The sequence below is a fragment of the Ambystoma mexicanum genome, chromosome 1q (genome assembly GCF_040938575.1).
Source record: "Ambystoma mexicanum isolate Mex_15411 chromosome 1q, UKY_AmexF1_1, whole genome shotgun sequence".
In the NCBI taxonomy this organism is placed as follows: Eukaryota; Metazoa; Chordata; class Amphibia; order Caudata; family Ambystomatidae; genus Ambystoma; species Ambystoma mexicanum.
The window spans coordinates 659,777,558-659,792,899 of NC_090922.1; the positions used below are offsets into that span (position 1 = coordinate 659,777,558).

General features: G+C 46.3%; 1 protein-coding gene across 7 annotated transcripts in view; it reads right to left on the reverse strand.

The window, feature by feature from the left end:
- The window catches only part of PRRC2C (proline rich coiled-coil 2C), a 1,565,218-nt gene that overhangs the window by 770,261 nt on the left and 779,615 nt on the right, over positions 1-15,342 (reverse strand). For all 7 annotated transcript variants that reach the window (XM_069641251.1, XM_069641250.1, XM_069641252.1 and 4 more), the window contains exon 18: positions 10,578-10,884. In XM_069641251.1, coding sequence (XP_069497352.1) covers positions 10,578-10,884 — 307 coding nt within the window. The remainder of the gene's footprint in view (positions 1-10,577; positions 10,885-15,342) is intronic.

The following is a 15,342-nucleotide window of genomic DNA, read 5'->3' on the forward strand; positions in this document are numbered from 1 at the left end:
ATTTATTTACGGTAGCCTTAAACATACCGCCGGTTTATATATTTATTATTATAACTCCGGTTGGGACTTTTTGCCAAAACTTGATTCTAAAATGGCGTTGGCGTTCGCCTCTGTAACTCTGACCCAAAGTGGAGCCCTTTGTTCCACTTTTGGCGGGCTTCTCCACAGAAGCCCTCCAAAGTGGTGCCACTCTGTCTGGGGTACTTAGGAGGGGTGGAGGAGGATTTAGGCACCCTGGACTGAGTTACCTTGGTAACTCAAGTCGCACTCCGTCCTGATTGGCCCAAGTGGTGAGCCGGCCGGCTCACCACTTAGCATGTTTGAGTGACAGCTAGGCTGGGTGAATGGGGGTTTGCTGCATAAAAGCAGGGCTTTGGGGACTGGAACTTCAGAAGTCGCCACAGGACCAAGAATCCGACGAGGGAAGAGCTGAGCCGACCTGCTTCGACGACACCACCCGGTGGAGCCCTGCTGAACCGTCTCACCACTTTTCCCGACGACCGAGGAGAACTCTTAACGGAGTGGCTCCTTCCCTTGACTGGTGGGGACAACCAGTTTTCGCCTTCTTTTCGCTTCTCGAGGTATCTCGTGGCCGCCTTGCCAGTGCCAAGCACCCCGGCAACCGGAACCCCACCACTTTTACCCCAACCACGAAAGTCGGTACAACCCTTTAACCGGAGGACTCCGCGGCTGGTTTCTTCCCGGGCAGTGCAACAACCTTCTTCTGCTCTTCAGCGAGAACTTCTTCTCCCCTGACCGACGTCGAGCCTTGCTGCCACTGCCTGGAACAACTGCCACCGCTGGAGGACCCTTTCCGCTTAAGGTACCGTGTTCCGCCTGGCTTCCCTTGCCACCGACTGTACGGGGTAGATTTAGCCCCCGGCTTTCGAACCTGGGAGTGCCTGGAACACCCTGGCTAAACTTTCTAAGCCACTCTAACCTCTTTCTAACTCTTTGCAAGACTTTGAATCCCTAATAACAGTGTGATCTTGGGCACATTTTCGCTCCGGCTACTCTAAGAGTGGGCCCTGCCTAGTGACTTTTGCTCACCTGTGACTTTGTGCTTCTTTGAGCCTATTGCAAGTGTTCTGGACCTTAGAGTGGTGTGTTTAACCCCTTTCTGTTTCTTTTTTTATCCCTTCCTTGAACCTACTAGAGTGTCATCTAACGTTAAGCACTCACCTCTGTTTTAATTATGTGGTGTTAACTTAGAGTTGGCTAGATAGGAGTAAGGGTGGAAACTGCTTTCATTATAACTGTGTTTGAAGTGTTTTTACTATACTATGCTAGAGTGTCTTCAACTTATGTGTTCTTGAAAATAAATAACTATATACTTTTGAAACCAAGCTCTGGTCAGTGTTTGCTTGTGCTATTGTGTCTGAGTACATATTGTGTATACTTTGCATACTGCCTAACTCTTCTTGAGGGAAGTCTGACTGCTCAGCCACAGCTACCAGGTAAATCTGGGTGGTGCGGACTGCTACCAAGTGGGTTTACTGCTATACCTGTAGTCTTAAATCTTTTGCAGAGTTCCCCAAGGGAACTGCACAGGTTTCTGCCTAACACAGGATATGGCTGCATGGGAATGGTGCGACTGTTGTGATGTATTCGAAGTGTACATGGCAGTAGGTGGTAGAAGAGCAGAAACGGTGCTCAGCTGAGTTAGTTGCATAGAGGAGAGTGCAGTGTAAGGGGAGAGAATGGAGAGATTAGGAGAGTGATCAGAGTGGTAGTGTTAGGAGAGTTGGAGAAGAGCTCGCTAGTTACTATGAGCATCTTTGTGTGCGTGAGTCAAATACAGTAGGTGGTAGTAGTAACCATGTTGGGTGATAAGTATCAACAATAGGCAAATACGTATTCGAGCAAGGTGGGCAGGAATCAACATTAAGCAAATACAAAATCGAGCAAGGTGGGCAAATTAACTACATACTGAGCCTTGGAAGGCAGCAGTGAACAGTTTGATAGTAAAGAACAGTGGTGCCCAAAGGGGGGAAAGGGGATTCGAGTGTCTAACACTACGCAATATGAATAGACATATTAGATTGCAAAGTTACCTTAAATAGGAGGCAGCAAAGTCATGCTGGTGTTGATTACACAACGGCGTACCAAAGGTTCTGACGTATGTGTGGCCAGAGGCCGTTGGTTATTGCAGACGTTGGTGAGTAACACGATAAAAGGGACAGTGCGAGCGCATCCATGTGAAAAACAGGGACTAACACTGCGTATTTGGCCTTCGTTGGCTGCCGGATTTCCGGCTGCCAGTGGAAGTGAGCTGTAAAGGTTGAGATCCGTTGCTTAGCAACAAAGAGGCATCCAAGCCTCACTCTGGTGCCGAGCAGCGCCCGGCATTTTGTTTCTCTATGAATGTCATTGGTCAGCTGGTTTCTATGATGTATAGCTGGCGATTCGATCCCCTTTCTACAATTAATGGCTGGTGGCAGTGGTTTACTTTTTCCTACCATTGGGTGTTGTTACAGCGGGCTGAGTTCGCAGCTGCAGTACAGCACCCATGAGTGCCCATTTTGTCAAAATGAGCCATCTTCTTTTATTGCAATTTCTTGTTGGAAATGTCCTTCAGATTTACTCTGTGCACCAAACCAGGATTGGGCCCCTTTGTCTTGTCTTTGGGAGCGGTGAAGCCTGCCTCTGCTTCTAGCGTGTCTGGCAGGGCAGAAAGCCATGGAGGCTCCGAAAACTTGCTGTGCTTAGTCTCCTAGGTTACAGGAATGCACCCAAAGGTGATTGGCCGGTTGGCTGTCCTTGGAGGACAGCCACCCTGCTGTGTGACTGAAAGATAGGTTGCGAATGAATGGGAGAAACCTGCATAAAAGCGGAGGTCTTCTGCAAGGAAGGCAGAGTCGCCCACTGGACGAAGGAACGAATACAAACTGGAAGAGAAACTTGCTGCACCTACTGGACCATTGTCTTTCCCTGTGAAGCCCTGCTGCAGTGCTGAAGCTCCTATTTCGACAGACTAGAGAAGCCTGGAAAGGATGACTTCTCCCCTTGCGTTTGGTGGGACCAATCGACCTCAAGACGAACTTGACTGAAACCCCTCTCTCTGCTGGCTCTCTGCCTTGTAGCTGCAGAAACCGAGTGCCAGGGGACAGAAACCCCCTTAGGCAAGATTCTATGTAGTTACCCTGTGGGAGACTACACAAGCCTTGTCCTCTTAGCAATAGCTAACCCAACCTTTGGTATATGCCTGTACTACACAAGTTGGTAGTGTGACTGAGCAGCCAGACTCCTCTCAAGAGGGGTCAATGTGAGCTGTAAAGTTGCAACAGAGTTTAATTCAAATAACACTTATACACCAGGTTTCTTGATTAAATAATTATTTAACAGTCAGCCTTAATCTACATTGCATTTGTGGGTTCAAGCGTGCTTACCAGAAACTTGTTAACCATTGTTTCCTTCCCTAACCTCTTCCTTTTTGACACAACTTCAGTATTACCATTTAAGTGTGAAAAGTGATACATTCATGTCCACAGTGTCCCAACTATTGAAATCCCCTCTGTTTAGGAATATCTGTGTACCATCCCAAAAGGGTCTCTACTTACTTTATTGAACTGAAGGAGTATTTTGAAGTGTATTTATATTGTTGCCAATTGCTCCCTTCTAAAGAAGGCTTATTGTAGAACTGACTATTAAATTATTAAATAATTATTTGATCAAGAGACCTTGAGTGCAAGTGTTATTTGGATACTGTGAAACTATGTTGCAACCCTACAGCTCACATGGACCCCTCTTGACATAAGGCTGGCTGCGGTCTCACAACCAACTTGTGTAGTACAGGCAAATACCAAAGGTTGGTGTTAGGCAAGATTAGGCAACATAGATTCACAGTGACAAGTATCCAAATAACACTTACACAAGGTTACGTGATTAAACAATATTTATTAACAGCCAGTTTGAATAAGGAACAAGTTACTTATCTGTAACTGTTGTTCTCTAGCATGAGTCTGTCATGGATTCACGTTCTCATGAAAATTCCCAGTCAGACTGAGAAGTGAAACTGAAACTGATTTTTTTCGTTACCAAGGATTCCCAGCCTGACGACTGGTAATATTCATGAGCATGTGAATCCATGCTAGACCCCATGCTGGAGAAGCCTTCTTTAGAAGGGAGCAAATATGTAACACTTAAATATAATTCAAAATACACACTCAGTTTCAATAAATCACAAGATACCCATTTGGGATGGCACACAACACCTTCTACACCCTGAGGTGACTTCAATAACTAGGACACTGTGGAAATTGATATATAATTGGAACCTTTAGCGGCATATTGAGTTTGGTTTCAAGAGGTAAAGGTTAGGGAATGAAACAATGGTTAACAAGTTTCTCAAACCGGTAAGCACTTTTAAATCTCCCAATGCAATGCAGATTAACCCTTTATCAGCTATACAAGTAAAGAATGTAGGTCTTTTGGAGGGATGTTAGGCAGAATTGCATGCAGTACCCTCTGCGACCACCACATACAATTAGGACTAGAGGTGGAAGCAAAAACCAACCTTTGGTATACGTCTGTACTGCACAGTTTTGTGGTTTGTTTATTCATTTATAATGCGCACCAGACCCGAGGGTATAAAGGTTATTCTCAGCTTGGTTACAGTGCTGTACAGTAATTTACAGAGTACATGGGTTCAGGCAGTTGCAGTAAATGTAGTGATGAACAGTTTTACAAGTATGACAATGCATTACTTACCGTAAAAGCATTTCTGATGGTAGAGGTCTTACAATCACAGTGGTTCAAGTAGACACTAACTCAAGGTGTCTTGGTAAAAACACTTATTAATTTATTACACAATCATTTAGAAAACATTCACTAGAAGGAGGCAACTTCATATTCTTTCTTAGGCAGTGCAAATAGTTTTAGTTCACTAGAGGACTCGATTCCGTTCAATAGGCAAAGGAAAAGGATCATATGTTGGGTCACAAGTTGATTAGTTCCACAAACCTTCACCGCGAGAGACAAGATCGCTCAATCGGGTTGGCACAGTACCTTAATATGGAGAACAAGATACAGCAGAAGATGTTAGTTCCTGGCAGTTCCTGCAGATCTCACTGTTCCTGAGCATCGGTCATGGAGACAAGAGGTAGGACGTCAGGGGACTCCTGCACTGCACGGGATCGTCGAAAAACGCCTCCAAAATTGGGTCACTTTAGTTCGAGTAGCTGTCATCAAGCACACAAGCTGGTGGGCTTCCCCCTGGTTAATCCTAACCAGCTCCGAGAATGGTATCCAGGTGGCTTACGAGTTGATTGGTCCCACCAACTCAAAGGAAGAAGTCCTTTAAGGGGCCTCTCCGTCGAGATGAACGTGGCAATTCAGACCTGCAGCAGGGCTTCACCGGGTAAACAAACGGTATAGGAGTTGCAGCAGCCATCCTCTTCCAGCTCGTCTTTGGTTCTTTCGTTCCAGTAGTTGACTGCTTTCCAGTCCAAGAGACTCATCTTTTAAACAGTTTTCTCCCTTTCATTTAAGGCTAGCTGCCATTCACCCAGCAGGGTGGATGTCCTTGACGGACAGTCAGCCAGCTAATCACGGCAGAGTGCATTTGGGTCTCCTAGGAGACTAAGCACATTGAGTTTCGGGAACCTACCTCGCGTCCTGCCCGGTCAGACACGCTGGAGCCAGAGGCAGGCTTCACCAGTGAATTCCACCAAAGACAACGAACAAAGGGGCCAAGCCTGGTTTGGCGCGCAGAGTAAATCTCAAGAAGGACCGTTCCAACAAGAAATGGCGATAAAAGAAGACCGGGTCCTGTTGAGGAAAATTCTCAAAATTTGTGCTAATTCCCTCCACTTTAGAGACCCCCCCCCCATCAACTTTGTTGGATTTTGAGGACTTCATTTTTTAATCTGGAGAGAGCGTGACCCTTTTCCCACTCTCTCATGTATTTTAACTGATTTCTTACACAGTTTCTTTTTGGTTATGGAGTCTAACAAACTCCATAGGAATCATCTTTTACATTGTGTCACAAAGCACCTTCAGTGCAATGCCACGGGGAAGTCTTTCAGATTTCCCAAGGTTTAAATACCTTCTCTGGGATCAACTACTGTTTCCCAGAACAGTGGAGTGAAATTGACTTCACTTACTCCTGTAAAATTCTAGACCCAGCACACCCCATCTTACAATAGAGTGCAGGTGGGGTTACTTAGTATCACCTGTGTCTAGTTATTCATGTGGCATTCGTATGTTACCCTTTCCTCTCAGAATGGCAGGTGGCAGTGGTTTTGCAATGAACTACCATGATTTACCTCGGCCGCAAACTGTTCGCAGCTCAGCTAACGGTAAATCGCGGGAACCATGTTTTTCAAAATGGCGCCGAGTCTCCTTTGATAACATGGTCCCTGGACTTTTTTCGCCATTTCTTTGTGGCAAGGTCCTTCTAGAATTTTTCTCTGCGAACCAAGCCAAGTTTGGTCTCTGTTCATTCGTCTTTGGCGGGCTTCAGGAGTGAGAAACACCTCTGGCTCCAGCGTGTCTGGGGTAGGCTGGAAGTGAGGGAGGTGCCCGAAACTCCCTGTACTTAGTCTCCTAGGAGACCCAAATGCACTGTGACGATTGGCTGGTTATTGTCCGACAAGGACAGCCACCTTGCTGGGTGAGTGACAGCTACGCTGGAATGAATGGGAGAGAACTGAATAAAAGGCGAGTCTCTCGGCTTGGAAGGCAGAGTCAACCACTGGACGAGGGAACCAAAGAGCTTGAAGAGGACGGCTGCTGCAACTCCTGGATCGTTGGTTTGCCCGGTGAAGCACTGCTGCAGGTCCGAATCGCCAAGTTTGCATCGACAGAGGAGCCCTGCGAGGACGACTTCTCCCTTTGAGTTGGTGGGACCAATCAACTCCCAAGTAAGCCACCCTGACACCCATCTCGGAGCTGGTTGAATTTCCTCAGTTGCTTCAGGAAACCGTAGAGCCAGGGAGAGGGACACCAGATTGTGAGCGTTGGTTATAAGCTGGCCTTAAGGTTTTGGAAGATCCTACGTACTCTCACGAAGCAGCCTGACCAAGCCTGACCTCCCCCTCAGTTGAGTGCGGGACCTCAGAAGTGAGTAAGGTCCACCGTGACAGCCAGGAACCACGCTTATTGCTATTTGCTGTACCGCAAGGAGCGGAAACGTGAAACAGCCACTGAAAGTAAAGTTTGCTGATTGCCAGCTTTGACTGTGCCAATACAGTGCAGGAGTCCCCCAACATCCTCCCTCTTGTCCCCACGACTGAGGCCCAGGAACAGTGAGATCTTGTTACGCTCACCTGGTTCCCACAGGGGCGTCGATCGAACCCGGACAGCAGCGGCCTCCACCAACGTGAAGCGTAGGGCAAAGATGGCTGTCTGGACGGACCCGCCTAGTCTCGTGTGCTTGACTCGTAGGAATATTCTGTAGATGGAGAAAGGGATTTAGTCCTGTGGATTTGAGTGCAGACCCCTCCCCCACTGCTCCCGCTCTCCCCGCTGGCCACCTCCAATATTCCCACTTAGTGTCCTTACCTTATGTTTTTAATGGGTGAGCTCTCCATCCTGCATGGCTTGCAGGGGCGCATAGATACCAGTTACTTCACTGGTTTGGGGTATTGGAGTTCTGGAAGATTATTAACTCCGGAGTTTACCAAGTTTAAAGAGTTCCATATGTCCAATGCTCACTCTTGCACCCCTTGGTGATTTTGCAGCAACAAATACTGTCTGGAGGTTGCTGGTGGCGTTCAGGTAAGAGTCTGTATTACCCAACACTATCCGGTAAAGTTGCGTGAGCTTAACTTGTTTTTTCCTCCCTTCATAGATGCGACATAAGAAGATGAGGCATTATCCTTCAATATGCCGCCGGTGGTAAATCAGGTAAGCCTTGTGGTAAAATGATTGTCTTTGTAGTCTCTCTAGGCTCACCTCACTATTCTTTTGTCTTTTTTCCCCAGGTGTTGAAGATCGCCGAATAAAATGATGGAGGCAGCGCCGAGTCAAAGATGCTGTGGACTGGTGATAATGGAGCGGTGCTGCAGCTGCGAAGCGAGTCGAAGTAATGTCCCTTCAGGCTCGGAATGGTGCAAGATCCTGAATCAGGTCATGAATTAGATTAATGTCCGTAACCTAACCTCTTCTCCTATTTTCCCCTTTCTTCTAGGAGCTCCGGATGCGAGGCGGGCGTGGCAGAAGACTGGATGCAGGTTCGTAGGCATGGTGAGCGTTACGCTGCAGAATAACGCGAAGCGTGTGTTGTAGATCGGGCGTGGTTTAAATAGCCTCAAAAGTAGTCCCAGGTAAGAAGTCCCTAGAACCACACCTGAGTAAAAAAATAGTCCTTGCAGAAAAATAGTCCCTTCCAGGTCTCACGTTGGCCTGGATGCATGTGCAGCATGGTCTGCCTGAGGTAAGTGATGACTCTGAGCATGGCGCCTTAGGCGCCAGGACTGATTCCTACTGGTTTATAGTCATAATGTAGAAATAAAAATGTCGACTTACAAAAATGTCGAAAAAAAAATGTAGAAATCAATGTCGAAAACCTATACATATAATGAAAAGAGTCAATTTTTAGAAAAAACCCCGGCCACCCCCCCACCACCCTCTCACCCCTCATACTCAACATATTTTAATTATATATATATTTATTTTTTGGAAAAATTCTAAAAAATGTAGAAAAAATTCGACATTGTTTTTCGACATTGTTTTCTAAAAAAAAAAAAAAAAAAAAAAAAAAAAAAAAAACCCGACATTTTGACTTTCTACATTATTGCATTCTACATTATGACTGACCACCATTCCTACTATGAGCCTGGTGCCTAAGGCGCCAGGACTGAACCCAGATAGCCCCTAGCCGGGGCTTCTGAGATTTTACTAAATGTCTGGCTGCCTGCTTCCGGGGCGGATGGGCTTGGTCCAGGTGCCTGGGGGTAGGCATCATGACAGATCTGCCGAGCTGTACAGGAACAGAAGTCTTCAGCTGCATCTTTTTCTTCTTTACTAAGGTACTGTAAAACTAGCCTAAGAGAACGTACCTCTTACTGTGGAAGGGCTTGTAACTTCTGCAACTCGCAAGTCTAATCAGCTTGTGGCCCTACATTTGGTTCTACTTTTCATGAAAGACTCCTAAGAACTTGTGCAAAGACTTTCATTTACCTACCTGAAGACCTGCATCCTATACAACGACTTTTGCCCATTGACTTTGGCTTAGCCTATTGAATTGAATGACTCTTCTCTTGCAATCTGAAAATAGTTGCCCTGCTTAAGAATATTTGTATTGCTTGTGTTCTAATAACCTTTGCCTTTTACAAACTATTGAGAGTATTCTGTATGCCAACAGAAAGGTATTAATGCCCCTAGCACCCTTATTACTGAAGTCACCAGTGGGTGTATGGTGTCTGTGGGCCATCCCAAAAGGGCCTTGTCTGATCCAGAAACTCAAAGTGTACAGTATTGAAGTATATGTGTGTTTTCCTATTCTATTGCTCCCTTCTGAAGGCGGCTTTATAACTGACTGATAAATTATTAATTGTTTATGCAAGAAACCATGAGTGTAAGAGTTTATTTGAATACCTGTAACTGTGAACCTTTGTGTAACTATGCTACAGCTTGCATTTCCGCTCGAGATACGCATGGCTGCTCAACACGCTACCAAAACTGTGTATACCAAAGGTTGGGTTGCCTATACCTGTAGTCATAGTTGTTTGTAGTGTTCCCAGAGGGTACTGCATACAAACTTTGACTAACGGGGCCATTTTGACAAAATGGGCACCTGTGGGTGCTATACTGCAGCTGCAATTGTAGCCTGCGGTAAAAACACAAAATTGTATTAAAAAGTAAACCACTGACAGCAGCCATTAATTGTAGAAAGGGTAACAAATATGTTACATGAGAAAGGAGAAAAAGGGGATACCAAGTAACCCCTCCAGTACTCCGTGAGCTAGTGTGTGCTGTGTCTACAAAGTTACACAAGGTAAGTAAAGTCAATTTCACTTTACTGCTCTTGGAAACAGAAGTTTTACCAAGAGAAGGTACTTAAACCTTTGGGAAATCTGAAAGACTTCCCTGTGGCACTGCACCGAAGGTGCTGTGTGTCACAATGCAAAGATGATGCCTATGGAGTTTGTTAGACTCCAAAGTCAAAAATGAAACGCAGAAAAACACACAGGATTAAAATTACAAAGTCCCAAAGTTCAGCAAAAGAGATGAGGGTTGCTAAGGCGGGAGGCATTTAGCACTAAACTGAAATTTCTCCCTAACAGTATGATTCCACAGCATATAGTTAATTGAGCATGCATTCATGGTGCTAATCCCCCTTTCATACAGCCAGTTTGACAATTTAAGACCATTTACATATACACAGCGGTCAAGCACAGATGGGTTCAGAATAACCCACTGGTTGCGTTCAGTATTATCAAAAGGATTTGGAGGAGGGCCATTGCCTACCTTTAGGTTGAAATCGCCACCCATAATGAGTATGTTACGAGAAGAAATTGCATGCATTAACTATCAGTACTGCAAGACTGTCTTCCGTTAGGAATAATAACAAAAAATTGCAAAAAACGTCACTATTATCAACTGAATGAAAATATGACATGTTTCATACTTACTTTTCTTGGGAAGATCATTTAGACATGGAGGAGTAACCATCTTGTTTTCCCAGACTTCGGTTCCTAATGTATTTGGGACCTGAGTGGGTAGTGTCTTATTGCTAACCAGATACTCTGAAGAGTTTGCTGACACGGGTGGCTGCGTCATCGTTGGCAGCTGAGATGATTGTGGCAAAACTGGTACTTGAGGTGGTGGCGTTGGTGGGGATTGATCCAGGGCTGCTTGCTGCTGCTTTTTCACAAATCGAGGTGGAAGCTTGGAACTCTGGCCTCTTCCTTTTTCATTTGTCCCTTTCTTGTTCCAAACCTAAACACAATGTCAACATGTTAACAATTACACTATACATTCCAGGCATAAAAGAAAAAACAAACTTGGTATGCGTGTTTAAGAAAAAAAAATGGTGAAAGACTTCTGTTGAAATGGATTTTCAAAACCAGCCCTGTACGAGGTTCTGAGATGCCCTGTACGAGGTTCTGAGATCCATAGACAGTGAACAGCGGAATTGACATTCGGTCTAGCCAAAATGCATTATAGTAACACAGAGGAGAAAGACAGTGTTCAAGATATGCAGTGGTGGGGTAGAAGCACGGTTAACCACCCAAAGCACTAAAATAGAATAGATGTTAAGGACCATTTTGCACAAACCCTCTGGTGAGTGCTAGGTAATCTTCTAACCCAACGGTACAACAGTGTTCAAACCAAAAAGAAAAAAAAAAGTCACTACAATGGTGAGCGTAACAGAACAGCCAGGCTTAAGTCACACAGGGTAGAAGATTGTCGGGGAGGTACATTTAATGTCTACCAACACCACAAAAGAATACAGCAAACTGCTATACTGAAAAAAACAAATTAAAAGATCATGCGAAAGATGCATTTCTTTTCAAATAAAAGGCCAGTTAAGGTTCAACTCATTCTTTACACTAAAAAGGCATTGGCTACCTACAACTCCGGTTCTCCATCATTGGTATCTTTCATAGAGTCACATGCTGTGAATATTCCCAGTCATCAGGCTGGGAAACCATGGTAAAAGCAGTTTAAACTTAAACTGAAAACATTTTCACTTTTGTGCTCGAGTACAGCCATTTTGGATAATACTGCCCACAGCCAATAGGAATACCTCCCTTTAATCCTTCCCTCCAGGCCATCTTCCGATTTGGCAAGTGCATGTGAGAGGCAGTAAGAGCCAAAAGACAACCATGTGGGGCAGGTTGAATGTGAATGTATGAACGATACCAATCCAGGAGAAGGAACAAGTTACTTACCTGTAACTGTTGCTCTCCAGCATGGGTCTGGCATGGATTCACATGCTCATCAATATTCACCAGTCAGGCCAGGAATCCTCGGTAAAAGAAAAAATAGTTTAACTTTCACTTATAAACTTTCTTTCTCCTAAAAAGCAACCACTGAGCTCTGGGTCATAGTGCCCCCAGCCAATGACTACCCTCACCCTAAGCCCCTCTTCTGGCAGCCATCTTCAGATTTGGTAGCAGGTAAAGTGGCAGTATGACCAAGAAAAGCCAAAGAGGCAGGAGGTAGGGTTCACATGTGAAAACATGCCAGACCCATGCTGGAGAACAGTTACAGGCAAGTAATTTGTTCCTTCTCCAGCATGGGGTCTAGCATGTATTCACAAGCTCATGAATAAAGAATACATAGCAGTACATACATACATACACAACCACAGGAGGTAGCAAGGATCAACAGAAGCAATTACTCTTTCCGACTCACCTGGCTCACTTTCAAACGAACAGGTTGCGTAGCACTGCTTGGCCGACCCTAGACTCCCCTCTGGAATCCAGGTCGAGAGAGTAGATTCTTGTGAAGGTGTGCGTAGACCTCCACGTAGCAGTCCTGCATATGTCCAGCTAGGGCAAACCAGCAAGAAACGCCGTAGTCGCAGTGATTGTTCTGGTAGAATGGGCTCTCCGACGGCCAGGCAGCAGTCGGATCGACAACCGGTGACAATTGGTAATGCAGCCGGGAGCCAACTGGAGATGGAAGCCTTGGTCCAGGCCTCCTCATGGTTTACAGGACCAAAGTTCACAAACAGTTGAGACGTCTTCCGGGAATTCTTTGTGCGAGCCACATAGAACTGCAGAGCACCCGCCACATCCAGCCAGTGCAAAGTCCTTTCAGCCGGCGACGAAGGTGTCTGTAAAAACACAGGCAACAACAATGATTTGTTGCAATGGAATTCTGATGGAACCTCTGGCATGAAGGACGGGTGAGTCCATAGCACCACCCTCGTATCGTTAAGTCAGATAAGGCTGCTTGCAGGATAGGGCCTGGACCTCACCTACTCTCCTGGCAGAGGAGATAGACACGAGGAAAGCAGTCTTCCACGAAAGATACGAGAGGGGCCTGATGCATAGGCTCGAAGGGGGCCCCCATGGGCTTCTTCAGAACTATGTTGAGTTCCCACACTGGGGCGGGCGCCTTCATGGCGCGAACGATCTGAAAAGTCCTTCAAGGAACTAATTGATCAGATGATGTGATCAAAGCGAAGACCGTCCCGGAGAACTGGTGCAGCGGGACATCGCCGCCAGATGCACCTTGATAGAGGCGTGAGCCAGCCCCACCCTGGCCAAAGACAAAAAGTATGTAAGGATCTGCGGGGCGATGACCCTCAGAGTGTTTATCTTCTGTGTCCAGCACAACGTCATGGAGGGCTTCCACTTGTGCCCATAGCTCTCAAGAGTCGAATACATGGCCCTGGCAAGGACCTCCCTGCAGTCCACCGGAAGCTCGTACCCACGAACTCTAATGCTGCAGGAGCCAGGCCTTCCGGTTCAGCAACCCGGGGTCGTGACGCAGGATTGCGCCTCCTTCTCTGGTGAGCAGACCTGCGACCACTGGCAGCTTGACTGGTGGCGACGTCGACAGGCTGAGAAGGTCAGAGTACCAAATCTGTCTTGTTCACGCAAGGTCAACGAGGATCATTTTACAGCAGCACCGTTTGAGACAATCAGCAGCAGGGGCAACGGAGGAAAAGCGTGCAGGAACAGGCCTTCTCAGAGGGAGAACACGTCCCCCATGATCTTCGGCTGATGGAACCTGCTGGCGAATCTCTGGCATTTGGAGTTTGTTGCCATCGCAAACGGGTCTATACAGGGACTGCCCCACTTGAGGAAGAGGCTGTCCACTTGATCCTGCCGAAGATACTACTCGTGGCAAGAGCGTAGTTCCCTGCTGAGAGATTTAGCAATGGTATTCTTGATTCCCGAAAGGTGAAAAGGAATGGGGAACATACCCTAGGCGACAGCCCAGTGCCACAAATTCTGCGCTTCTCTGGAGAGCGCTGGGGACCTGGTGCCTCCCTGCTTCCGGATGTAGAACATTGTGTTGGTATTGTCTGTGGAGACCCTCACCACCTTGCCTTTGAGAAACAGGAGGAACGACTTGAGGGCCCAAAACACTGCTCGCAGCTCCAAGAAATTGATGCGGCGGTCCCTCTCCTCCGGTAGCCACAAGCCTCTGGCGTGGAGACACCTGGTGTGAGCTCGCCAACCTTGCAGGAAGGCGTCCATGGTGACTGTCTCCCGATAAGGTGGGCTCTGGAAATCCGTGATCCCGGCGATGGAGCGCACACCTTCTCACCTTATCGCTCAACTGTCGGCCAAGCTTCCGGACACTTGGATCCAACTAGCGTCCAGAAACTCCTGAAGAGCTCGTATCAGCAACCTGCAGAGTCTGATCAGGTAGATACAAGACATCATGCCGAGCGGAGACTTGATGGTCCTCATCGTGGCGATCCTCTGTGCTAACAGCCGTCGTGCCTTGCCCAGAATGGATACTATCCTGTCCTCAGGAGAAGCCAGGCAGGAGACTGTTGAACCTGGACCCCAGGAACAGAGTGTTAGGCAAAGATTGTATGCAGTACCCTTTGGGTGCACTACAACAACCCTGACCACCTAGCAATAGGAACCGAACCTTTGGTATAAGTCTGTACTACACAGGTTGGTAGCGTGTTGTGCAACCAGGCTCATCTCAAGAGGTGTCAATGTGAGCAGTAGGGGAGTTACACAGAGATTCAAAGTGTCAAGTATCCAAACAAACACATTCAAGGTTTCCTGATTAAACAATTAATTTAACAGTCAGTTTGAATAAACACACTCCTAGTTTCTCTAAATCGGCAAGTACCCATTTGGGATGGCACACACTTGCTACACCCTCAGGTGACTTAAATAGCTAGGACACTGTGGACATTAATATATCACTGGTACATTTAGAGCAATACTGAAGATGGTGTCAAAGAAAAGTGGTTTCAGAATAAGACAAGAGATCACACAAATATTCTGAAGCAGGTAAGCACTTTTGAACCCCCAAATGCAAAGCAAGTTAACCCTTTCCTGGAAGGAAGGTAAAAACAGTCATTCAGAGAGCAATGTCAATTGGCCAAAAGTCTAGTTGAGATGAAGAACTTCTTGTAGGTAAGTAAAAGTCTTGCAATGTTTTAGAAGTCTTTGTAGATTAAATTATAATCAAGTAGGGCCACAAGCTGGGATGCTTGTGAGTTGTAGACGATGCAAGCAACTCTACAGAAGCAACCAAGACAAGTCTCAACTAAGAACAAGTAAGGCTACAAGACAAGAAGTTCTTAAACTGTACAGTACCTTTTGTTAGAAGAAATGGTTCCAGCTGGCTTAGGTTCCTGTGTGGCTCTGTAGATACTGTTGTTCCTGGGCCTCAGTCGTGGGGACTAGAGGGAGGACTTCTCAGGACTCCTACAACATAACGGGATGGTCAGGGGCAGAAAAGGACTAA